The sequence below is a fragment of the Numenius arquata genome, chromosome 6, assembly GCF_964106895.1.
Source record: "Numenius arquata chromosome 6, bNumArq3.hap1.1, whole genome shotgun sequence".
NCBI classification, from domain to species: Eukaryota; Metazoa; Chordata; class Aves; order Charadriiformes; family Scolopacidae; genus Numenius; species Numenius arquata.
The window spans coordinates 20485897-20512471 of NC_133581.1; the positions used below are offsets into that span (position 1 = coordinate 20485897).

Below are 26575 nucleotides of genomic sequence, written 5' to 3' on the forward strand. Positions count from 1 at the left end.
ATCTCTCTTTTTTTCCAGAGCAGGTTGTTGCTAACTGATGCTGCTACAGCAGCATTTTCACTTGTCTGCAGTAAAAAAAACTAACCCACGAAATATTGCATTATGTTGCAATTCTCACTTCTGAAAATTTGCGGAAACTATTGGATATATTGTAGAAATTAAAGAATAGATAGCTTTTCTGTACAGTGACTTAGACAAACTGCTCAGGTCAGGTTGAGTGGCAAATGAAAGACTAAGACACTTACTGTACCTTGGAATGCATCCCACTATTTTTCGCAGATATAAATCCCAAGACTGAAGCCAGGAGTGTGAATTTCCATTAAATGGTCTTTTGCAGATGTAGGGGTTGCATGAATTCTTACATGCCTACCTAAAACTTGAGGTTAGTAATATGGGCAAAAACGCGTCTTTTGGGACACTGCATCTGTAGAGGAACGTTAAATAATATTAAAGATGTCTCAGTGAGTCAGACCTTGATAATTGATTCTTCCAAGTTACTGAATTTTAAATCAGTTCACTGGCTGTTGCTGCAGATTTAAAAACTAAAGTACAAGGTTTGAGAGAAAGCTTTTGTGCTTGCCCTAGAATGGCACTAGCTTGGTTCTATTGCCTGTCCTTAAGGCAGAGCTCAGGTGCCTTGGCATATTGCGTATCGTTAAATCTGTGCAATGATGGAGACACGGAGAACCCTGTAGCTTTCCTTGGTGTTGAATTGGTTAAATTCTTTCCTTCTGTATTTGATCTCTGTGGTATGTCCACACTGCATACTGCAGTGCAGTAGAGAGACACTTGGGCGAGCTGCATATGAGCTAACACAGATACTGAAAGCCGTACAACATCAAAAACGCAGAAGTGATTTACTCCTTTGAGGAGCAATGCAGTTCAGTCTGCGAGGAGCTATGGACTACCATAGTTAAATTGTTTCCAGTAAATATGTTAACTTGTTTACAGCTACCTGGGTATCTACCATAGCAGAATTCACAATCTGAATGTAACTTTTAATTTAAAATTAATTATTTGGTCTAAACTGAAAATGTTAAGTTTTGGCTCTTAAGAGCACTAGTCACCTATAAGTAACCTAATCAAGGCTCTGGCTTTTCAGAATACTAGGATAATTCTTCTTGGATATGCCAGCTATGTTAATTATGGAATACTGTATAAATACCCAGAGAAACTGGGCCATCGTATCAGTGGCAAAGATCATGACATTGCTAGAAGTTTGAGGCATCCTGGAAGATTCCTTTTAAATGTTAGCTACTTCAAAAAATGATATAGTGTAGTTTTCTGGCACTATTGATCCAGCTTGAAAAATTGTTAATTACTTCCTTGTGTCTTGAGTATCACTCACAGATTTTAATGACTAAGTAAAACCAGCACAGAAGAAATTTAAATGAAATGGAAGGTCCTTCCTCCCTTCCCGTTTCCCTTCCCGTTTTAATTCTTAGGGACCTTCTGTTATTTTTTCATTTAATGCTATATGCTTGAGGCTTTGGAAGACAGAGGTTGTTCTGAGTACTACTGAAGGGAAACAAAGTTTTCCAATCCTGTGCACCCTGTGTCAGAATGATTTCCAGCTTATTCTATTGGAAAAAATGTGAAATTACGTTTGCATAGCCTGGAAAGTGGGATATGCAGGTTGAAGTGTTGAAGTCTCTGCCCTGTGTGTTGTATTCTTTAGGAAGGTATTTCTAATACCTCAGAGGAGTGTCTGGACTTTCAGATTATTTGTTGGCGTGAGCTGGGCCTGTTCCCCCTCCCCCCTGAAATTTTATCCTAAAATTCTGGAGGTCACTGAGTTGACAAGATTTGGGTTTGATAAATTGATATTCTTTTACAAAGACTTCTGGCAAAAGAATCCAGTGAATTCTAGACTTGGTATGAAAGACTTTAGGGCCTAGAAAATTAATTTTTCTTACAATAAATTACAATTTCTGAGAGCAATCATTTCATTGAACTGGTATGAAGTAATATAAGCCATAAAAAAATTGAAGGTGATAGTAAACGCAACTTGGAGCTTGTTGGAAATGACTATCGAGTTACTGGACTTTCAGTTTATTGATCGTTGCATTCAATTAAAATATAGAGATTTTGAAACAGAAGATTTAAGAACATGTGCAGAATAGCTGTATTTTATCTTTAGGCTGGTATAGGCCTTTCAAAGGGTGGAATGTAATGCTACACAGGGAGCCTTGAAGAATCTGTGGCTGGATTTTCAAGAGTTCTCAGGGTCACTCTGATTCTCTGCTCACGTTATTTCCTAATTGTGAGCCTCTGAAAATCTGAAGCTTCTATTGAAAATACTTAATGTGGTGGAGAGGGGAAGGGAGAATGACTATTGTGCTGCCTAGTCAAAATGACAAACAGCGTATAACACTTTGCAGTTTTTATGTGTTCTTTGCCAAGAACAACTCATTCTCATCTGAAAAAGCTTATTCTGAAGAAAAACGTAAGATACATTGGAGGCACAGAGGTTTTCACTGCATTGCATGATGAATTGTAAATATGCCCGACTGGCAGTGTGAGGGTAACTCTGTGCATTGGGATGAAAATTCAGCCCAAGGGGTTTTACTTTATAGCCAGCTCTGCAGTATTGCGTTTGCTACGGACTTGGATTAACAATGCCAAACGTGACTCTGTATTGCAATAAACAAGAAATAGAAAGATGGTGTTCTGTATGATTTTGCTTTTCACTTTGCACTTGATGACTTACATCTTGTTGCTAGTCTTTCATCAAAATGGCTATGATATTGTTTTGGTATTTTTTATTTTCACTCCATTAGAATAGATCTATAACTAATAATGATTGATTCACTATTAATAATTCCCTAAGTTATTTACTTTGTGAAATAAAATACATTTGTTTTCTTTTTACATCATAAAATGCCTTCCTCTGTATTTTAGTGATGCTCAATGATACTGAAACTTACTCAGATTGTTTCTGTGGTTCTTTCCTTTTTCGTGTGAGTCCTCCGTATCTGGAAATTTGATCTGTAGCACACTGTCAGATAAATGGCTGATATTGGTTTTGGGGAGAACAGTGTATGTGCTGCTGGGAGAGTGCCTGGACATAATATGAATTGAGTTAAAATTGTCAATAAGTCAATGGCAATATTTCCTTACAGTCTTCCAGCTCTTCTTAAATTAAATTTTTTCATAATCATAGAATAGAATCATAGAATTGTCTAGGTTGGAAGGGACCTTTAAGATCATCAAGTTCAACCATCAACCTAACACTGCTGAAACCACCACTAAATAATCATAAAGCAGATAAATATTTGATTGGGATTTCAGGTCTGTGCTCCCATCCAGGAACTGTCATCAAAAGTCTTTCTAAAGTAGACTTCAGATGGAAGCAAAGGTCCTTCTCTCAGCACGTGGGAGCAGGGGAGTGCAGATGTGTTCCCCAGGGAGCAGCATAGTTTGCAAGCAGACACAGCTTCAGTGACGTGGGCAAGCAGTTTCTGATGGCCGCTGTGGTCACCGTTGCGAGGCTGGCAGCCCAGAGAAGCATGCTCCCAGTTTGCCGCTGCTAAAGATAAGGGCACGTGCACTAGGAGCAGTACAACGCTACCCCCGCATCATAAACACTTTTGAAGGGTCACAAAGAGGAAGCTGTTACTGTCTTACGCATTTTAGCTTGCTTTCTTTCCAGAAAGCCAGCCAGCTTTCTTTCCATAATTCCTGGGCTGAACTCTGCTCTCCCTCGTCCTGTTCCAGTTTTGGCTAGGTCCTGAAAGAGCGGGGAAATGGAGCGCTCAGAATCTGACCAAGTGAAGCCAAAATACATTGAGTGGATGATCCTGCAGGTAACCTTGTATGCTACAATAAACACAAGTTCGCTGGTTGTGCATAGAAATATGAGAGCTATGAAAAATGTGCAAATAACAGTGATCACATGCTACATCAATTAGACATTTTGTGCAGCAGGCAATTAGTGTTCAATAAAGAAACAAGAAGATCATGACCATACGTATTTATCTGAGAGGAGCAGAAAAACATCTGGTGCTTTGTGAGTGTTGATTAGACCCAAAGGGGGTTTTATTTTCACTGTTTTTTTTAAATGGTCCAATAGCTAAAATGATACTTTCTGCCTTACTCAAATGGATTTGGAAATGTGTTCCCACAGCGCCAGAAGTGGTTTAATTACATCTGATACGGTTAAAAGGGGTCTCCAGCTTTGCCTGGTAGAGCATCCTCTATCTGAAAGTACACGTGCTGTGTATTATTATTCCTACTATTCCTAAGTTCTATAACTATTCCTAAGTTATTCCTACTGTTGTCTCCTTTTCCTGGCACGCACTGGGTGATTTATGGTGTGGGCATGGCTCGAGAGCTTGGTGTGACGGGTCCCCTTGGTGATCGGGAAGTACCTTGGTATGCTGCTCTAGTGCACTGCCCGTCTCGCGTTTCACCCTCACGTGCTGCGCTGTGTGTGGAGCTCTGGGAGGTGATGCAAAGGCAGAGGCATGTTACCCTCGTCTTACAGATGGGGACACTGCATGTACAGAAGAAGCCTGGCTTTTCCAGGATCAAAACTCAGTAGCAAGATCAGGGAAGGAATTATATTTGCTTTATCTTCTGCTTCTATCCTTATTGTCTCTAAAACAGATTGTATTTTTTATTTCTTTTGTATTTCTGTTTGTCTGTTTATAAGTAATCAAAATTAAGATAATAAGAACTAGGCATATGTAGACAAGAAAAAATGAACGCAGTAAACTTTCTTCACAATGTGTTGGGGTTGGAAGGGATCTTCTGCATATATCTGTAAGAAGAGATCCTAGGTTCAGTCCAACTTTTGAAGCCGGAATTCCTATAGCTGCCATTAACAATGTTTCCCTATGTGGATTCTCATTAATAATATTATTGAGTTGGGCCCGAAAACTTCCTCTCTACAGAGAGGCTGTTTAAGGTCTTTGCCTCTACCCAGCCAGCACCTTCATCGTGAAATCTGTTGGACTTAAAAAGATTTAACCCTCTTTAATTTTAATTGAAATTAAGCAACTGAAGAAAAAAAATTATAGACATTATGAACATATAAGTCTTTCTTCCATAAGAAACCGGGCAAAACCCCCTCATTGTACGGACACTGAATTGTCAGTGAAGGATTTTGAAGTTTGAGTGGTCTGGTCAATTTTTATTACAAAACCGTTGTGAATGAGCATTATTGAAACTTTCCAGAGATACACCTGCTCACTGCTTTCTGTCTTGTACTCTTATGCAAAATGTAGCGTTAATATACGTTTCATGTGAGACAGAGAAAAAAAAATACTTCTGACAAAGACCTAAATGTTTTGAATTCAATTTTACTTGCATGGTATGATTTGCTTCCTGTTCTAGAAAATCAGTAACCAGTCTGATAACTACAAATTTCTGTTCACATCTTACTCACACTTTAATTGAAAATGCTTCATAGGAAGGAACTAGCAGGCTTAGAAGTGTGTCTACTGACAAGGCTGCATGTGGTGCTTCAGTCCCCAGTGGAGATTGCTTTTGCTACAGTTGTTGCTAAGAGGCATTCTAGCAGGTGAAGTGGAATAATTAAAATGGCAACTTCAGCCACATATTAAAAAAAATATGGAAAGGATGGTGAAAAGCCCTTTTGTGTAATGGTTTGCTACTGATGTCACAGCACCTGAACAGCTCTCTGTTCAGTAAAAACTGTTTACATCTTATTCTTCCAGCCTTCGCTTTACAAGTTGAACACAAGCGTAAGACAGTCTCCTGACAGACAGATCTGTATGTTTTACTGTGGTTTTTGTATCCACAAAAAATGCTGATAAACTTCTCTGTACTGTTTGTCAACACAATCTTTCTTTAGCAGTTAATCTAATCTACTTCAGCTGTGATCTGTTTCATTTACACAAAACCAAAGACGGTTTATCTCTAGGCTTTACAAAAGACACACTGGAGCAAATTAAATTATGCTTGTTTTCTTTGTTGAAAAATGGAAAGCACAAAATCTGAGACCTGTAATATCTTGAATTACCTCAGGACCTGTTTCTGTCATGCTTAAACAAATCTGCTACAAAGAGCGTGGCTCTCATCAGTAATACCTCTCTAAAGCTATGCCCAGCTTTGAGATTTGAAATGGAGGTGGGTTTATGCAGACTTTTTTATTTTATTATTAAAACATTTGGGATGGGAAAAAATTTGCACTTTTTCTGAATACATGGAAAGTGACATCTACAAAATTCTAGATTCCAGTTATTCTTTCTATCTTGAAGCTATTTTGGCAAGTTGTAAACACATAGGAAACAGTACTTCTCACAATATAATCGAGTATTGAAGGTCAGTTTAAGTTCCACAGATGGAATCCACAGGTTGAAATTCAGTGTAGGACTACCATTCATTTTTCCTTTAAAAAACAAAGAAGGCAGTGAAACAAAACCTCCAAACCCAGTGATACCCAATCTTCTGTACATCTGAACTGTTTTAAAAAGGTGAGTTTGTCTATTCTATGTGGTAAGTAAAGAGTCGGCAGGTTTTTTTTTTATATTATTTCTGACCAATGAATTTATCTTTGTCTTTCTGTGGTTTCATAATATGCCTGAATCTTAGAAAAAAAAGAGAAGATAAAGACAAGGGAAACAATTTTTGTCTTAATTGGTAAATGAACTGCACTGTTCTTAGTATCTGTATTTAGCATGAAAACAGCCTTTAGAATTGCAGATTTTGCTATCCATTTTGTTTTGAGGAACTGACAAACGTACAATTTGCAATCCTATATAATTATACTCTGATTCTAGAGAACTGTAATTTCTACCAATATCTAGAAATATATCGTTTGAGCATAAATTTTCAGTACACTCTGTGCAGGGATTAATGGCACAACCTTAATGAGAATTAATGGCACTGCTTAATTCCTTGGATATCATGCTGGTATTGTATTTTTTATCTATTTTGAGAGGTCAAGTTATACTGAAAATCTGTAGTAGTATATGACTGGCAAAGAATGCTTGTGGTTTTGTATGATAGCTCTTTGTTGGTTTATAAAACATGATACCGTATTTGCTTAGCAATTGTCACATGCTGAAAGAAAAAAAAACCAACAATGCTTAATTTAGGTAAGAACGGTTTAAAAATAGCGGATTTGATAAATACTGAAATCTTTAATGCCTCTGGATATTTTGTTACAGTTATGGATGACAGCTGCTTGCCAATTTAAGAAAAAAAAAAAAGCAAAACTAAAGTTGACACACCTTTTTAAATCTAATTATCTTATACATGCTTTACTTTAAAGAAAAGCCTACTGGTTTTGCATGTAAAGTGTTTGTGCAAATCCTGGGAGTTTTCAAAACAATCAGAAAAAGCATCTTATTCTTTTTGTCTTTTATTTTTTCTCCTTGGTTACTGTTTATGAAATGGCAAATATTTGACAAGCAGTTTAGAAACAAAGACAAAAATTAATGATTTGTTATCAACCTTTTCTTTCGGTGTTCACCATTTCATATGCGTACACTTTTATTATGCAAATACTTATCTATTTCAGTGATTCATTGGCTCAAATGGCAGTATTTATGTCCAGCGATAACAAGTTTTATTAGTCTGTTCAGGGTCAGAACCCTAAAAATTAGGTGGTGTGCATGTATCAGACCCTATTTGCAGTCTTCTTCAAATACAGTGAAAATGGTGTTCTAGAGTCTGAAATGTCTTGTGGCGAACTGATGGAGGCTCTCGTAGAGGACCACACAAGCTGTTCATGTGAAGATGTTTTCAAGCCTAGAACAGTAATTTGGAAAAGATAGTTGCAGCTGGAAATATGAATTAGTTGGGTCATGCTAATTAGCTCTTAGTTTTCTAGTGATTTGATAAACTGTGTCAACTATAAGCTGCAGAGGAGATTTTCAGCTGGAAATACAAAGCTTTTAAGGGACACCAATTCCCAGTTCCCTCAGACTGCGAGTGTGTGTGCTGACTTCTCTGCCACAGCCTTTCCTACAATTCTCATTTCTCACTGGCAGCACACCTTTTTGCATATCTCATACGTGTTGTAGAGCAAAATTTTGTGTCTTGAAACGAAAGATTGCTTTATCAATATACTGTCCAATGCTGAAAGTATCCAACATTTGAGTCATACCAGTTAATGATGATAGTTTTCCAAACTGTATTTTTTAAAAAAGTAGTAGTTTTCCAGATTTTATCTTCCAGGTTTTTTTAAAATATATACATATATCTCTTTGTATGTAGTTAAATATGAGGAAATAATGTCTTGTCCAGTTACCTGTTGAAAGTTCAAGCTGGGCACTTTTATCAAGTCATCACACTTCTTAGTAATTAAATGCTTTTTCGTATTTTTCCATTTATATATCACTACAGCAAGGCATTTCACATAGCTCTTTGTAGCTCCATACAACATATTATAAAGTGTTGAGAGAGCAATCCAGAGTAATTAGTAGACTAAATGATAACTTCATTTGAGGGAGTTTGAGAGAACTAGATGAAGAAAACTTGATAATCCTAATCAGTTAGAGGTTGTGTTCTCAAGGTATTTCAGGTTTCTTATTTGATGGAATATTAGTGGAACAACACCGTGTAACCCCCTCTCTGTGTTTTATATGCTCTACCCTCTGTAGTTTCCCATGATTTTCAATTTGTGACGTACATGTTCTTTCTGGTACTGCCCTTGTGAACTAAGTGTTTTTCAAGCGTGCTACATTTACCATGGGATTCTGATTGAATATTTGATTAAAGACTTCTTGATTTAACATATTAGCTTGATAGTTGATTTGAACTTAAAACTTTACACACCAGGTGGATTCACGTGTGCTAACGATTCATATCAAGACAGGTAATTCCAGCAGCTAGAATCTTTCTTGCATCAAGAAAGACTGCTGCAACCCTGGAAACAAAGCTTTGTGTGAGAAGGTATCAGAAATGGAGTCAAAAGATCACAGGGTAAATTTCCGTTAACTGTTGAACCGTTGGAGTTTTCTGAGTGGACAGGTATTGTTTTGGATTGTAGTTTTGTGACAGGATTTTGATGATAGAAGTAGGAGACTTAAATAGCTGAAATTTTCCTGTTGTGTGGCACAAGAAAAGCCCGAGGTTATGTTTACTTCCTAATATAATTTCCTTCAGTACATTTAATTAGGTGAAAGGTGCTTCATGATTGTCAGATGTAACAAAAATGGTCACAGAGTAGTCAAGAAGAAGTATAGTGAGGACTCTGATGATTCATAATGAAGATGGATATAAAAATATTTCAATAACAAATATTTGATCTGTTTTAAATTTGAGTAATTTATTTGAAATACTTAATGCTGACATGCTAAACTAGGTATATAAATTCAAATTGGTGAGCACAGTTAATGAAAATCAAAGATGATTGAAATTTATGCAATGTACATTTTTTAGTATGCAACAAAAAGAGGTATGTTGCATAACAATGTTGAGATTGTTACTTGATGTAATATTTCCAAGTAGTTGTAAATGTAGTGAGCGCATTTTACTATTAAAAGGGCTATTTTTTTTTCTCAATTTGAAACACAAAAATGTATGCCAGCGTATTTGTGCTTAAATAAAGCATGGTCAGAATACAGAAATACAGGTTTAATGGGACTAGTTAGGTTTTTTCCTAAAATTTGTCAAAAAGTAGTATTTGTTCTTTTTCCTAGTGTGTCCTATGACATGAGATTCTATACAGTGTTATTCATTGTTATGCTTTTGGCTCCTCCTGTTTATTTTCTCTTTACAATTATTTTTACTAGAGGAAGTTGGAAACTGACACAGGCTGAAATTTGCATGTAGTAGTTCAGCTTCCTTGGCTGGGAATTACACACAGATGTGGAGAAAATCACTTAACGTAACAAAAAGGAAAAAAAAAGCTGATAGGTCTTATGATAATGCAAACTTTTCTCTTCCACCCCTAGAGAACCTGACAGTAGTCTGACTTCTGTTGCCTGCTTTCCAATGCTACCTTCTTCCAACACAACGCCTGGACCTAATAGTATCTTTGGCAGTGAGTTACTTGCCACGGAGACAGGTTAAAGGTGAATAATAGAATGCTTTGGGTTGGAAGGGACCTTTAAAGGTCATCTAGTCCAACCTCCCTGCAATAAGCAGGGATGTCTTTAACTGGAGCAGGTTGCTCAGAGCCCCATCCAACCTGACCTTGAATGTTTCCAGGGATGGGGCATCTACCACCTCTCTGGGAAACCTGGTCCAGTGTTTCACCACTGTAATCATAATACATTTCTTCCTTATATCTAGTCTGAATCTACCTTCTTCTAGATTAAAACGATTACCCCCTGTCCTATCACTACAGGCCCTATTAAAAAGTCTGTCTCCGTCTTTCTCATAAGCCCCCTTTAGGTATTTAAAGGCAGCAATAAGGTGTCCCTGGAGCCTTCTCTTCTCCAAGCTGAACAACCCCATCTCTCTCAGGCTGTCCTCACAGGAGAGGTGTTCCGTCCCTCTGATCATTTTTGTGGCCCTCTTCTGGACCTGCTCCAACAGGCCCATGTCTTTCTTGTACTGACGACTCCAAAGCTGGATGCAGTACGCCAGGTGGGCTCTCACCAGAACGGAGTAGAGGGGCAGAATCACCTCCCTTGACCTGCTGGCCATGCTTCTTTTGATGCAGCTCAGCATATGGTTGACTTTCTGGGCTGATGGCTAAAGTTGTGAAACATGAGTTCTTAATAATCTTAAACACCCAGAAAATCTAATAAGCCGCAGAGATTATTTTTTTTTGGCTGTATTGTAGTTTCAACAGTTTCCTGTAGTAATATGTAATTATATAATATTCATATAATCACATAATAATATCAGCTGGTTATTTTGCTTACTATATATGTGCTGGTGAGGGGAAGCTTTCATCAGAATTTGCTGATTTATTGCTTTAAAATGATTCATGCAGGAAGCCTGATCCTGGAAAAGTTTTATTGGGCAAAATTCTTTTGGGAATTTCTTTGGTTGCTTGCCCACCTACCCCCTCAGCAGCCTCCATGATACATGACCCATCTCTTGTGCTTCTCACTCAGTACTCTGTAGCTTCTGGAGCCCTCCATGTTGCTTGTGTTGTCAGGCAGGCAGATGGACAGGCATAGGATTAGAGATCCCAGGGCTGCCAGGTGCTCAATTCTGTAGGTGTTTTATCTATTCTGTAGAAAATTTGAATGCATTTGGTTGTTTTGGGTTTTTTTCTGATTTAGAGCAGTTGTGAATTTCAGGATGTCAGATTTCAAAATCTGGAGCTTACCAATGTAATGGAATGAGTTTTCTCTGACCAGCCCTGCAATTAGCAGCACCCTGTTGTGGTGGTCTGCCACAGTCTGCTGGGGTAGAGCCCACTCCAGTTCTTCAAGGAGCAGAATTCTTTTGTGGAGGGCAAGAACAAAGGGTAGGCTCACAGGTCTCTGCTGCGCTGAAAAACCTTTGTGTGTGAATGTCAAATCCTTAAATGGTTTCCTACATACTGGGTAATGTACCATAAAGGAATGATTCACTGTGCAACGACATCCAGGTGGCCACCATGTTTTCCTTCATAGAATCATAGAATGGTTAGAGTTGGAAGGGACCTTAAAGATCATCTAGTTACAACTGCTCTGCCGTGGGCAGGGACACCTCCCACTAGATCAGGTTGCTCAAAGCCCCTTCGGGGGAAGAGTCATCCACAACTTCCCTGGACAACCTGTTCTAGTGTCTCACCATCCTCACAGTAAAGAATTTCTTCCTAGTATCTCATGTAAATCTCCCCTCTTTCAGTGTAAATTCACAGAATAATGACTGAGTTAGGAAATTAGAGGGACCAGCTTTCACAGGACCGTCATTAATACTCTCATCGTGAGTAAATCTCCCATGTTGGTTATCTGCCACTACTTCTCAACAGCTGTTTGCTTCACAGCTGCAGAAAACTCTCTGACCGTGTTGCAAAGCTTTCCTGCCACTTCCTAAATCTTGAGAGTGGATTCCACTTACCCACCTTTGGCACACAGAAGAAAAGGAAAGAGGTTGGCCTAGTTCTGAAATGGGCAATAATGCTCTTCAGGTTGTTTACTCACAAGATCATCTTTTCAGAGTGAACTGATAAATTAGAAAAGATGAAATGTTTAAGTTCTTTTGAAATTATCTTTGAATACTGTAGAGATTACCATGTTTTAGAAAGGAGTGAACACCTCTGTCTCATTAAAAAAAAAGGGGGGGGAAGTCACCATCCCAACCTTATTACCATGCTTTTCTGAGCTTATATTAATACCTGGAGGACTCCATCAGAAAAAGAGTCTCTGTCGTGCAGACACTGTATATGCACATTGTGAAAACAGTTCTCTGTCTCCAGGAGTTTATCGTTAAAAATCCCAACCGAAAGGGTTTATACACATGCATCTTTTTATGCCATGTGAAATTAGTGGCAACGTTTTCATGAGATTGATCCCAAACAATGTTAATTCAGGGCTCAAGTATGCAAATCAGACTGTATGGAATACCTCATGTGCATAGAATGCTCTTAGAAATAATGACTTAGTTTTCATTATTGGGTATAAAATCTAGGCCAAAAGGTGTTTTTTACTTTTGCTGGCCATCAACATATTACCATTCTTGAAATCTGTATTGTGTACTCAGGCACCAGGATCTGACAAACTTATTTTTCCACTGAAAACATTGTCCAGGATTGTCAGAATTTTCTGCTTGTGTAGAAGGTAACTACAGAGAATGAACTCAAACCAAAATGAAAAATCTGCTTTCTTCAGTTCCAGCAAAAGAGTACTAGATTGGATTATAAAGATAGTATGTGTGGGGGGAAAATGTGCCAAAATATTTTGTTTCAGGGTTAGTATTTATCATGAAATGACATGTCTTCCCTTAGAAACTGTATTCCATAGAAACTGTAAAACTACCTGTAAAACGAAAACGAAGCTTGGCTGTTTCGCTTCACGAACATCTTCTATAGAGTTATAATTCTTACTCTATTTTTCTTCAGCTTTGATTGTTAAAGCAGCTGCAGGAGGCTAGGTAGTCTCTTTCGCCTTCACATTTTCAATAAATTGCTAGCTTAATTTTACCATTCCTTTAAAAATCCAATAAATACAACTGTATCTTTTGCCTATCCTAAAGACATAGTTAGGCAGTGGTATCTGTTAGTAAGCTGCTGCATTAGTGAGTTATCTCAGATATCATCTCTTTCAGCAGCAGCGTATTTGATATACATATTCGTGCCTGTTTACATGCCTACTGCAGGGAGAAGCCTCGCTGAACACCTGCAGCATTGACCCTATTGTTGGGATCAGTGTTTTGTTTGTTAAACACTTCACAATAATACTCTTATTTTAAAGGCCAACATTGTTTTTAGGTTAGTTATTGTACCTGTAATTCTTCATTCTTACCTCACAAAGGTGTTTCCAAGGGGAGCTAAGACTTGTTTGTTAATCTCATTTTACAGGTCTATGCTGCCAGCTGGACAAAAACATGTTTCATAGAACAGGTATAAGAGAGGGAGGGAAAGTAGCCAGCCATCATCTTACACAGGTTTTCTGTTGATCACAGTGATTCACAGTCTTCTCCATATCCGAATCACAGAGGTCTGTTCTAGGTGACATCTTTTACCCAGTGCAGCAGTAGTGGAATGGAAGAGTTGTCATTGTCCTCTGAGGTACAGGTGGAGAACTCTTGTTCTGTAGTGTATGTGTAACTGCAGTCTCCTTATCCAGACAATACTTTTCCCTAGTTTCTGCTCGTTTAATTTACTGTTTGTTGTGCTCAGATGCTTTGTACATTAATGGGTTGTTTTCATTTGTACATATAGTTTACTGCTTAGTGACTGAGATTGGTTGAATTTTGGTACGGAAAGAGAATCAGACTGACTGTTAGGGCTCGATCTTTCCTGTGGCTGGCAGCAATGCTTTTTCAATAAATGCACTTCCTGAAAGTAATTTCATTTGTCATCTGGATCCATCTGCATTGCAGGTATTGTATCTCCAGGTCAGGGTTTGTTTTTTCCTTCCCAATTTGCTCCTATTCAGGCACTTCTCATTGATCTACTTTACATATAATTTTAGCATAGCTCTCATAATACCCAGAGGCTATTGTGTGTTTGTGCTCCGTCGTTCATGTTTCTTAAATTCACTTCTCTCTTTTGGGACGTAGATTTTCTTTCTAACATCGCATTTATTATTTGTGTGGGTTGGGAGAAGGCAAGAAATAGCCTAGCCATCCGCTCTTCCTTTAGGTGTTTTTTTCATTACCTGCAATTTACTGCTGTGTGCTATCTTATTTACCTCTGTATAATTGCAAAGAATGAATCTGTACAAATATTAGTTCAACTGATCTTTCCAGGGCAAGAGTGGCAGCTCTCTAGTTTAGGTTATTTAAAACATGCAATGTGCTTTAGGGAATAGTTTTGCTTTTCCTCTTGTTAGATCTTATGGCTCCTTACAATCCTCACTGAAAGCTATCAGCCTAGACATTTCAGATCCTAAACTGTAGTGTCTTTTTCCCAGTGACTTCTGTCAGGGTCCCTCTGGATGGCAGCCCTGCCCCGAGTATATTGACTGGTCCCCCCAACTTGGTGTCATCTCTGCAAATGGGGTAAGGGTGCTCTCAGTTGTCTCCCCCAGGTCATTGATAAAGGTGTTACCTCTTGCCCAGGTGCAAATACTTATCAAGTGACTGAGGAGGGATGGAAGAGAAAAATATTAACAAATAATGTTCTGCATTGACTTACTGAAAAAATATAGATTGCTAATAAATTTTTTGTTCTTTTTAAATCCCCAAAACAGAACTGTTGTACAGACATAATGAGTGTTATAGATCTTAATGTACAGTGGACATTTAGATAAACCTTACTGAAGCAAATGGGACCAACAGTTCAGGAAATTCTTGTTTATTTACTGATTTTCAAGCTGGTTTGCCGGCCAGGATTTGAAAAGAAAATAGAGCATTTGGTTCTGTAATTATTTGTGCAACTACAAATTCAGTCTCTGCTTTCAGACATCTGCCCTGCAGGCATTACTCGTAGTGCCATTTGGATCATTGGCACAGTGTATGATCCTCTGCATCTTCTTGTGTTCTGTGGCTGACTTGTTGCTGATAATTCTGATACAAATATCCTTGTTTATATTCCTGCCTTTTTTTCCCCCTATCCTTTTGCTCTATCTCTTTTAGTCTTTTTAAGGGTCTTCAGAACAGCTGCATGGGAAGGGGGAGAAATGCTGTGTTCCTGGACAGGCATGCCTTTATGTGCCGTGGGAGATTCACAGTGAAATGATTTTATTCCTCTGAACCATCACATGAAGAAATGCAATCTTTATTTCTGCAGCAGTTGTAGTGTCTGTACCTTTCTGGTCAGTTCAGTGGTAACTGAAAGCTGTACCAGCAGTGTCCTCTCTGCCATATGAATATTGGAAATCCAGGACCTTCTGCTGTTGCTGCTGTTGGCAGTAGAAGGACAATGTCCTTGGGCTGCTTCTCAATGAAGAAGATGGCCAGACTTTTGCATGCTTAGATGGCCCAGGAAAGAAGTTACTCACTTTACTGTAAAGATAGTAGCTGCAGGTTTTACTCTAAATCAGATGACTGAGCAAGTACTTTGGGGTCAAAAAACCTTGATGATTCCTAGCATGAGGGGAGCCCTTGCAATCTTTCAGAGTGATTTGTTTAATTTAAAAGTCTTTGATTAGCGTGTGTGTCTGGTATAATAATGTTCTCCCAAGAGGCTTCTGGTGAAGTCAGCATATGGTGTACATGGGGGAGCAGACCTTATTTTATGTGGGGACTTGCAGAAATTGGCACTTTATAGAGATTGCTGGCTTCGCTGCTTTGGAATTCATTGTATTTCACTTGTTTGAACAACCTAACTGTGTGCCATTCCCTCTGGAGCATGACTTCAGCCTGCAGGTCCCTGACCCTGTTATTGGGAATTTTACAATAGCATTTCATCAGTGCTGCTGGAAAGGTTGTTCCTAAAAGCTTAACAGTAACATTATCCAGAGCACTTCGTTTTTATGGAACTACAGAGATTTTATGGAAGTATAGAGATCATAGAGAAGTGTAATTGGGTGAATATGACAGATGGTATCCAGCAAGCCAAGTGCTATCTCTTTGCAGGAATTTTATTTCATATGTTTTTGGAGACTTTGTAATGTTCAAATGGCACATTACACCTGTTCTTGTCCTTTTGAGTCAGCCTTGTTCTAAAAGATCGCATAGCCTGCTTCTCTTGACATAGTAACATACCAGCTTTCTTCACAGCAAAAGTACATGGAAAAGATCTGAGTGATCTTGAAGATTAGTCTGGTATGGTGTATTTTCTTTTTTTTTTTCCCTGTCTGGTTTGATCATCTACTGTTTTTGTATTGCAGCTGACAAAATGGCAGAAGAAACTCGAGGTGAAAATGTCTAATTTTCCGTTACTTCTGGTTTAGTGTTGTAATTGGGGGTAATATTTTCTTATCCAATTCCTCATCCTTTTATAATGTGAACTGTTTGTTTCAGGAATTTTCCTTGATTATGTACATTCATTTTGCTTGCGCAAAGGTCCTTGATTTCATGCAGAGTTTTTGGGTGCTGCTGCCAGTAGTATATTATCATGAAGTAGCAGAAAGAGAAAATGCAAGGGCGACACTTAAATGGTGTATGAAATTTTAGTGGTAGTAGATGTCTTTGCATGTTTGACCAGGAACGCTTCCCACTGCAGTTAGTGCTGGGCTGCAGAGATGTGATGGATGTGATTTTGGACCTTTGTCCTGGTAAAAAAGTTATTGCCATGGAGAATGTTCCTTCATGAAGCAGTGTCAGGACAAAAACAATTGCCTCATTTGTTAGGCAGAGATACAATAGAGATACTGTGTCAGACATTTTCTTTTAAAAAAAATAAATAAAAATGGTGACTATATACATCTTGCATGTTCTAATTGAAAACTTGTTCTTAATTCTTTTTTCTTGCAATGGCTTACTGAAATGTGAGCAGTTTGCATTTTCAAAGACTAAAGGTGAATACTTGCTGTGAAATGTGTTGTTTGAATTAAGGCTTTTCTGACTTTACTTAAATTGAAATCAGTCCATGTGGAATTACAGTAAAATGTCGCAAGATGTTGATTTACAGAAGCTCCTGCCTTCATCCCAGAAGTAAATTGTGGAGCTTCACATAATCATGAAGTTTCATCTTTAAAACCTGATTGGTCTTGTGTTTTTCTCTAAATAATTTTTAAGGAATACAGATTATGAAGAGCTTAAAATACTAAAACTCTTGCTTATGTTTTTGTCTTCATTATGACATGCAGCAGTATAGAAAGTCTGGTTATTTTTGTGTAAATTGAATTTACAGAATCACAGAATCATCATGGTTGGAAAGGACCTCTGAGATCACCGAGTCCAACCATAACACACACAAAAAAACCCCTTACAATCTCGGGCACTAGAGCATGCCCTGAAGTGCCATGTCTACACATTTCTTAAATACCTCCAGGGATGGCGACTCTACCACCTCCCTGGGCAGGCTGTTCCAGTGCCTGACCACCCTCTCAGTAAAGGAATTCTTCCTGATATCTAATCTAAACCTCCCCTGCTGCAACTTAGACCATTTCCTCTGGTCCTGTCATTATTCACTTGGGAGAAGAGGCCAACACCCACTTCTCTACACCCTCCTTTCAGGTAGTTGTAGAGGTCAATGAGGTCCCCCCTCAGCCTCCTCTTCCCCAAACTAAACATGCCCAGTTCCCTCAGCCTCTCCTCATAGGACTTGTTCTCTAGACCCCCCACCAGCTTGGTGGCTCTCCTCTGGACACGCTCCAGCAGCTCAATGTCCTTCCTGTAGTGAGGGGCCCAGAACTGAACACAGTATTCAAGTTGAGGCCTCGAATGTTGAAACTGTCTCTGTGAAATAGATTTTGTGTCTTTAAAAGGTGGTATGAGAAGTAATACTTGCGCAAAAAGATGATTGTTCATTTAATGTATTTCCCTTTAGAAAATAGGAGGTGGGGATATTTGAATCAAATGCCATGTGTAAAATGTGAAAATAATGCTACCTAAATTTAATACTTAAGTCTCTGTGGGCCTTGGTCCAGGCTGCTAATATAAATCTTTAAGATATATAGCTATAGGCTTGACTTCTTAAGCCCAGCATCCAGTAGGCTCTAGTGGGTGGGTTGCTCGGGTTGTGTGTAGATGAATGGGTCTTCCCTGGATAATTATCTGCAAGGAAATATATACAAGCTCTGATTTGTTAACTGAATTTGGACTAGACTATTACTGGAGACCTGAAGTGCTGTTTACAATATTATATATCGTGCAAAATCGCTTTTTGTTTTAAATGGGGTCAAAGCCATAGCCAAGATGCCAGGTGGATACATGATACGTGATCAAATAGGAGTAAAAATGAACCTTGCTGGATCTTTAGGATGCTCCAATGTGCTCAGCAGATTGCTAATATGTATGCATTCTCTTCAATAATTAAATTTTCATGAATTTTAAAGTTATATTTGTCTATTAAGACTGACTGAGTTTCATGCTGCTGCTGGCATTTTCTAGCATCACATCAGATATGCAGGCAGAATTGTTCTAACAGCCTCGCTCCCTATGAGATTATTTCCTGTAGTGGTCCTGCCATGTTACAGCCAGAGTTTTTCCACTGTACTGGGCCTTTAGTCTCTGACCCATCTGCCTGGTTTGAGGACATCATGGTTATTTGGACCACTGAGCCACAAAACCATGGCCACTTCTGAAACCAGGCGGGACATAGGCTGGGTCTTCTCCATGTGCACAACTCTTCCAGAGGAAAGAGCAATTGATTTCTGTTAAAGACCAGGAAGTGAAAAGGCTGTGCTTCTGCTCCTAGACTTCTGTGTTTACCAAAGAAATAAAGGGAAGATTCTCTTTATTTCAGCTCTTGGACCCTGGAGCATCTGCCCAAGTGCATGGATTGCCAGATGCTGTGGCAAGATCATCTGCTAAATCCTTCTGCGAGGCTTCACTGAAGTGTGAGAAAGGGTCAGAAGGGTCAGTGGTGGTAACACACATGCATCTCAGTCTGCCGCAAATGCTTTTTAAGGCAGCAGGAGTGAGGGCCTGATGGAATTGCTATGGAAACAAAGCTTATTATTCTTACTTATTAATAACCTGATGTCCCTTAAAGGCAAATCTTGGGAGTCACCTAGTGTCAGGAGAGTTCTTCCATTGAAAATCAGGGAATGAGAAATACTGGCTGCTAATCATCATCTCCAAGGTCCACCAGTCCTGTAGAAAATATTAACAAAGTACACAAACTAGTGTGCTCTGCTATTCTAGAAAAAGGCTAAATGGGGTCCTCTTTTTATTTGGACTTCCATAACGATTATTTAGGCATCAAGAAAGGACAGAGCTGCAGCTTTTCACTTATATTGGCATTGAGTAACTTAAAATAGACAGAGTTGGTGGTAATGACATTACTTTTAAGGCCTTTTTTACGCTGTGAAGGGTGCAGAAGGGTGGTGTGTCTGTCTGGCGGGAGTAAGCTGTTCTAGTACAAGTCCAGTAATCGAGGGGGCGAGAATTGTTGAAATAACTGTATTTTACTGAAGCTCAGTATCAGTGAAGAAAGCTGGAGTTCAATTTTAGTTGTTGAATGTTAGGGCTTAAATACTGCAAGGCTTGTAGTTAATGCATATTTACAAAAGGATTGTGGAAAACAACTCAGAATTTTATAAAATATGAAGTGAGAGAATAAAGGATCTGGAAGTTCCAGATGAGTTTGTCAGCTGGTTTTCAAGGCGTGCTGCTTTTCCTGTCAGCTTTGATTGCATATATTCAGAGGCTTTAAAAACAATGTCTTGCAGTAGAAGGGCAGTATGGAGAGGTGTTTTAGTGTTACAGGATCCACAGTTTTTGGATGGAGGTTCAATTTTTTGGCAGTCGTTTGGTGTGTCTGATGGTTGCTTTGCATTTGTGGAATGCTGAATCAGTGCAAATCACACCTTTCCTCTCGTGTTTGCTGTGGTGTTACTTAAACTGCCATATTTACCATGGTAAGGTTGGGCGTAAAGAGACCTGAGGGAGCTGGGCTTGTTTACCTGAACCTGAATTTAGCTTGTGGCTTCCCAGGAAGTCACAGGTAAGGTTTAAAACCTGACTGAGGACATTTCCCTGCCCTTGTTCAGTGCAGTGTGTTATGCCAGGACATGGTGTGATGGGAAAGCGAAGGAAGGTAGAGTCATCCCAGAGCACTTAGACACCACCTTGTCTGTAATACAGAATTTAGAATTATCACCAGTCCAGCATAATACCTGCGAAGTGTATATATAGCTCATGTAACATGTCTGAGGGACTCAGCATAGTCTGATTTATAAAGCAGAAGATGAGAGATAGGAGTTTTCTCCTTAGCTCTGCAAATGACTGGTGAAGTGGAGCAATATTGACTCTTGACCTCTCTGGGTATTACAGCTGTATATGCACTGCTGCCTCTGCAGTTCCTATGGTCTGTATTAGCATCATTACATGGTTTTGGCTTTTTTCAAGCATTGCCTTAGATGAGGAGGATTTGTTCAGGCCATTAAGCCCGAAACTGTATACTTAGGCATCTTTTACTCAATTGTTTGGCCAAAGATACCCGTTTGGATAGTTTTATTTTCTAACACTGCAGCTAATATGTATCGCAGTTGTAGTGAAGCACTCTTGAAAAAATCCTGATATATACCATGGAGGAATGTGTGTCTTCTTTTTATAACTTGTTTCTGTAATTTTTCCAACAAAGAGTGTTTGGTGTAAAGCAGAACATTTTTGGTGAGCGTGAGGAGCATGAGGGTTTTTTTCTTTTTTTTTTACTTTTTTTTTGGTGGACTATGAGTAATGTGTTACCTCTGCAAGAGACTGTAATTTCATACCTGAGGTACTTGTACAGCATAGTTTCATTCTGTGGAACATATAACATGAATATAAATTGTAAAAGACTGATGCTACCAATAATATCTAATGAGATCTTTGGTAATGCTGGCATTGGAAACGTGGCATTCTGCATGCCTTAGCTGTCCTATCTAACTACTATAATCTCACTGTCTCCTAAAGACTATATATTAATACATGGGAAGACTCATTTTTTTATGACATTTCTGCTGCAATACACTTTGGTTGTATGTAGGTCAGAATCCAGGTTCATGTGTCCTGGATTTTTCTTTTTGATTGTTAAGAGTGGTTATAAAAAAGGGACTAGTCTTTTATATAAATAAGTTGCAAGAGAAAATGAAACTTGTAAGAGGCTATTTTTTTTTGTTTTATAGCACTGTGTTCCACGTTTAACCATAGTGTTCTTAAAATAGAGACCCTTGTTCTCCAGAAGAATAAAGTGTAGTCAGTAGTTTGATAAAATACTTGACAAAAATAGTTTTGTGATTTCAATGCCATTCATTTTTAACATCTAATTAATGAAAATGATTGAATGCGCAGGAGCAAATCTCCCAACTAGCAACAATTAGCAGAAGGAAATATGGAAAGGAAATATAAGTGCACAAGACTGTTTGTCTTGCCGGTCTCTAAAAGCTGAAATGCATGGCAATCAGTGTGACTTTTCAGATATTCAGGAGTAAATTCCGTTTTTCAGTGTGCAGTTAATTTTTATAAGGTAATTTTAAATACTGCTGAGTTGCTAAGCAGCTCTCTTACACTCCTCACTTTCTATATGCTTTATATGCAAATTTTCATTCAAACTCTGTTGCTGTATATATTGACTTTTGCATTAGAAGACAATGGAGAAGAAAAAAAGTTGTAGACCCTGGATTTTGCATTTCTTTGTGAACTGGCTGAATATTTATTTTTATTGAAAATTACATGAACCAGAATTAATCAGTTTTTTGTGTACTGCATTTAAGTTCTCTTGAGCCAGCTTTTGCAGCTTGGGGCAGGCAAACTTCCATGGAACACAGTGGAAGTTTTATATGAATAGCTCCTGCAAGAGTTTGCTCCAGGGATCACTGTTAGGTGTTGTTTTGAGTGATAAATTTGTTCCAACTATGTACTCTTTGTCTTTGCAGTGTTCTGGATGATGAGGGGAGCAGCCTGCGTCAGCAGAAGCTTGACAGGCAGGTAAGATTTTGGAGGGGGACCTACTTGTTCTCTGCAGTCTAAATCTTGGAGTAATGAAATCACCAACACTTATATCTGCTAATTGATAGAAAATTACATCCTCTGATTAGGGAATGCAAAAGAGAGGTCTGTGGAGGTTACAGCTTACTTAGAAGTCTAACTTCCATTGAAATTTTTCTTATGACTGTGGTTTGAGTGATTCTCATTTCCACTGCCTTGGACTTGTTTTAAGCTGACTTACAATGTATTTCTTACCCCTCTGATGGACCAGAAAGGACAAGAGGTTCTGGCAGACGTGCCAGCCAACAAAGGTTTACCACAAAGTTTTTACATCTTTTCCTTTTCGTTCCATGGATTTAGCCCTTGTGACTAAAGTAATGGCACTATGTGCTTTGTTGCCTATTTTGCTACTGTATTCCTACATGACTTGTACAGAAAGTAATTCAGAATCTCTTCCATGAAATCTCAGGGAATTTTGCCATCAAGTTTTAATGGGGTTTGAGGTTTCCACTTTTCCTTTGGTTTTTCTGTGTTCCCCTTTTAATGAAACTTTGTCATGTTTATAGTTAAACCCTGTGAGTTTAATTTTATGTTGTTCTATACTTTTCATTTCCCATTGTTTTATCAACTCCTATGTCTATCAGCATCTCATTTTAAAATGTAAATACTTTCTGTTTATGCCATGATCTTGTACTAGTTTTGATCATTTTGAAGTCATGTTGAGGTGTTACACACAACTTATAGAATCATAGAATCATAGAATCATAGAATGGCTAGAGTTGGAAAGGACCTTAAAGATCATCTAGTTCCAACCCCCCTGCCATGGGCAGGGACACCTCTCACTAGAGCAGGTTGCTTAAAGCCCCATCCAGCCTGGCCTTGGACACTTCCAGGGATGGGGCATCCACAACTTCCCTGGGCAACCTGTTCCAGTGCCTCACCACCCTCACTGTAAAGAATTTCTTCCTTATATCTAATCTAAATCTCTTCTCTTCCAATTTAAAACCATTGCCCCTTGTCCTGTCACCACTCTTCCTGACAAAGAGTCCCTCTTCAGCTCTTCTGTAGGCTCCCTTCAGGTATTGATAGGCTGTTATAAGGTCTCCCCGGAGCCTTCTCTTCTCCAGGCTGAACAACCCCAGCTCTCTCAGTCTGTCTTCATAGGAGAGGTGCTCCATCCCTCTGATCATCCTCGTGGCCCTCCGCTGGACCCGTTCCAACAGGTCCATGTCCTTTCTGTGTTGAGGACTCCAAAGCTGGACACAGTACTCCAGGAGGGGTCTCACGAGCGCAGAGTAGAGGGGCAGAATCACCTCGCGAGACCTGCTGGCCACACTTCTCCTGATGCAGCCCAGGACACGGTTGGCTCTCTGGGCTGCCAGTGCACACTGCCTGCTCATGTTGAGCTTCTCATCCATAAGCACTCCCAAGTCCTTCTCCTCGGGGCTGCTCTCCAGCCATTCTCCACCCAACTTGTATTTGTGCCTGGGGTTGCCACGTCCCAGGTGCAGGACCCTGCACTTGGCTTGGTTGAACTTCATGCAATTTGCACGAGCCCACCTCTCCAGCCTGTCTAGGTCCCTCTGGATGGCATCCCTTCCCTCCAGCGTGTCAACTGCGCCACCGAGCTTGGTGTCATCAGCAAACTTGCTGAGGGTGCACTCTATCCCACTGTCCATGTCACCGACAAAGATGTTAAACAGTACTGGTCCCAGTACCGACCCCTGCGGAACACCACTCGTTACTGGCCGCCACCTGGACATTGAGCCATTGATTGTAACCCTTTGGATGCGGCCATCCAGCCAGTTCCCTATCCACCGAGTGGTCCATCCATCGAATCCATGAGTTTCCAATTTTGAGACCAGGATGTCGTGCGGGACAGTGTCAAATGCTTTGCATAAGTCCAGGTAAATGACGTCAGTCGCTCTGCCCTTGTCTACCAAGTCTGTGGCAGTATTGTAAAAGGCCACCAAATTTGTCAGGCACGATTTGCCCTTGGTGAAGCCATGTTGGCTGTTTCCAATCACTTCTTTATTCTCCATGTGCCTTAGCAAGGATTTCAGGAGGATCTGCTCCATGATCTTGCCAGGCACAGAGGTGAGACTGACCGGCCTGTAGTTTCCCGGGTCTTCTTTGTTTCCTTTTTTGAATATTGGAGTTATGTTCCCTTTTTTCCAGTCAGTGGGAACTTCACCAGACTGCCACGATTTCTCAAATATGATGGAGAGGGGCTTAGCAACTTCGTCCGCCAGTTCTCTCAGGACCCGTGGATGGATTTCATCAGGTCCCATGGACTTATGCACCTTCAGGTTCTTTAAGAGGTCTCGAACCTCGTCTTCTTGTACTGTGGGTGCTTCTTCATTCCCAGAGCCCCTGTTCTTGCCCTCCGTGACTTGGGCAGTGTGGTTAGGGCCCTTGCCAGTGAAGACTGAGGCAAAGAAGTCATTCAGTAGCTCAGCCTTATCCACATCCTGGGTGACCAGGTCTCCCGTTTCCTTCCGGAGGGGACCCACAGCTTCCCTCGTCTTATTTTTATCCCTGATATATCTATAGAAGTTCTTCTTGTTATTTTTCACATCCCTGGCTAGATTTAGTTCTGCCTGGGCTTTCGCTTGCCTGATCAGGTTTCTGGTGACTCGGACAGCTTCTCTGTATTCTTCCCAGTCTACCTTTCCCTGCTTCCACCCTCTATAGGCCTCCTTTTTGGTCCTGAAAGACCAAAAATGGTCTTATGGAGCTGAAATGGTCTTATGGAGCTTATGGAGCAAAAATGGTCTTATGGAGCTGAAAGAGTCCACTCTCCTTTCTTGTTCTTCAGTTTTAGTGTATCTCCTTTCTAAAAGCAAAAAAATCACTGTACAGGAGCAGGGAAATGGTAAGGTAATGAATAAGTAAAATTGACAGCTCAGTTCTCTGAGGCTGTGGAAGAAGCCTCAAAGAGAGAGGTGTCCGTGGTGGCATCAGATGCTAAAGGTTTGGGGTTTCAGCAGGACTAGCTGAGAAATAAATTTGTTTAATTAAAGTTCATCTTGTATATCTGTTAAATTAGGCTCATGTCCAGCATTGTCACTTGATTCTAGTTTACAGATTACCTGCTCCTAATTTACAGAAACTTAAATTGGCATCTCTGCCTCATGCCCTTACCCTCCCATTGCTTCACAGCCACTACTGTCACACTGTTGTTTTCCCAAGGGTTGTTTCCAAGCAAGCTCTGACAGCTGGTAGACTGCTCAGAAAGATCTATTTTAATTAATTGCTGTTTTCAGCAGAAGGTGTTTTAGTATTGGGTTGGTTGGGGTTTTTTTGGAAAGATTTCCTATAACCCGATATCCCATATCCCACTTGCCAACTGCTGCCACTGGAAAACTGCAGAAGGTGTAAAGATACCCATTGTTTTTCATCATAGATTGCTACTGTTTGGAGTCCAGTAACAGATGCTTTTCTTTGTATTTTCCTCAGCGAGCACTGCTAGAACAGAAGCAGAAAAAAAAGCGGCAGGAGCCATTAATGGTTCAGTCCAATGTGGACAGTCGCACAAGGACGCGCAGAATGAAACATTCGGAGGAACAAGCACCATTGGTTGAGTCGTATCTTAACAGCAACAGCAGCACTATATATCATGGTACATGAATATGATCTATTGCATGTTTATTTACTGCAAGTCATAATATGATGCTCTCCATGTTAAATTTATGCTAAGGAGAACAAAGGCTGTTGTTTGGGTTTTTTTGAGCAAATAATTTATATCCTTCACTTGTGTTTGGGGACAAAACATCAGAACTTGCAATGCTAGCCTAACAGGAGGGAGCAAGAAAACTAGCTGCCATTTCAGTGCTGTGGGGAAGAGACAGTGGCTTGTCCCTTCTGCCATGAATACTTAAGTGTCTTCAGCCTTGGTTCCTACTGAAGTAAAGCTTATGCTGTTCCGCTCTGTATATTCCTCTATACATAATTTTGCTTAAGCCTGATGGTCTTAATGATAAATTTGAAACCCATTAACTAATTTCAGCTAAGTTTGAATATAATAATTTCAAAGATACTGTGTTTCTCCAAGGCTCACTAAAATAGGTGAGTAGGTAAGGAACGAGATTTCAAGCTTGTACAATGTGGTCTACACTTTCTTATTAGAGATTACAGAATCCAGGAGAGACAAAGACACTTCAGGTATCGCAGCCATAGGGAAAAAATTATAATCCAATTTCTATATTGTTAGACTTCAAATAATCTAATGATCAGAAATAAATCCTAAGGAAACCAGTCATTATTTAGTTTTCTGCTCATATAGCCCATGCTTGTTGGCCCCCTAATGAGGGTAGGTACATACTTTTCTTCAGGATTTCCTAGAGGGAAGCTTGGGTGATCCTTGTTCAATATTGTCTCTTGTAGATCTCGTTCCAGGTTGCTAACACCTCCAAGAGTTATAGCGAAAAGCAATTTTCAAGTTTTCTTGTTTTGCAGATTGTTAAGTCAAATTTGATTCATAAGGGATTCATAAACCTCAATAGCAAAAGGCTTCCTTCCCTGAGTATTGGTGGGTATGTGCCACACAGAATTAGTACAAGGAAAAAAAGAGAGTAGAGGACATGAACTG

At 39.5% G+C, this 26575-nt stretch overlaps 1 protein-coding gene across 2 annotated transcripts in view; it reads left to right on the forward strand.

Annotated features, from left to right (window-relative positions):
- TUB (TUB bipartite transcription factor) overlaps positions 1 to 26575 on the forward strand; it is a 74167-nt gene that overhangs the window by 7168 nt on the left and 40424 nt on the right. For both annotated transcript variants that reach the window (XM_074148871.1, XM_074148872.1), the window contains exons 2-3: positions 21933 to 21984; positions 25444 to 25606. In XM_074148871.1, the coding sequence (XP_074004972.1) occupies positions 21933 to 21984; positions 25444 to 25606 (215 nt within the window). The remainder of the gene's footprint in view (positions 1 to 21932; positions 21985 to 25443; positions 25607 to 26575) is intronic.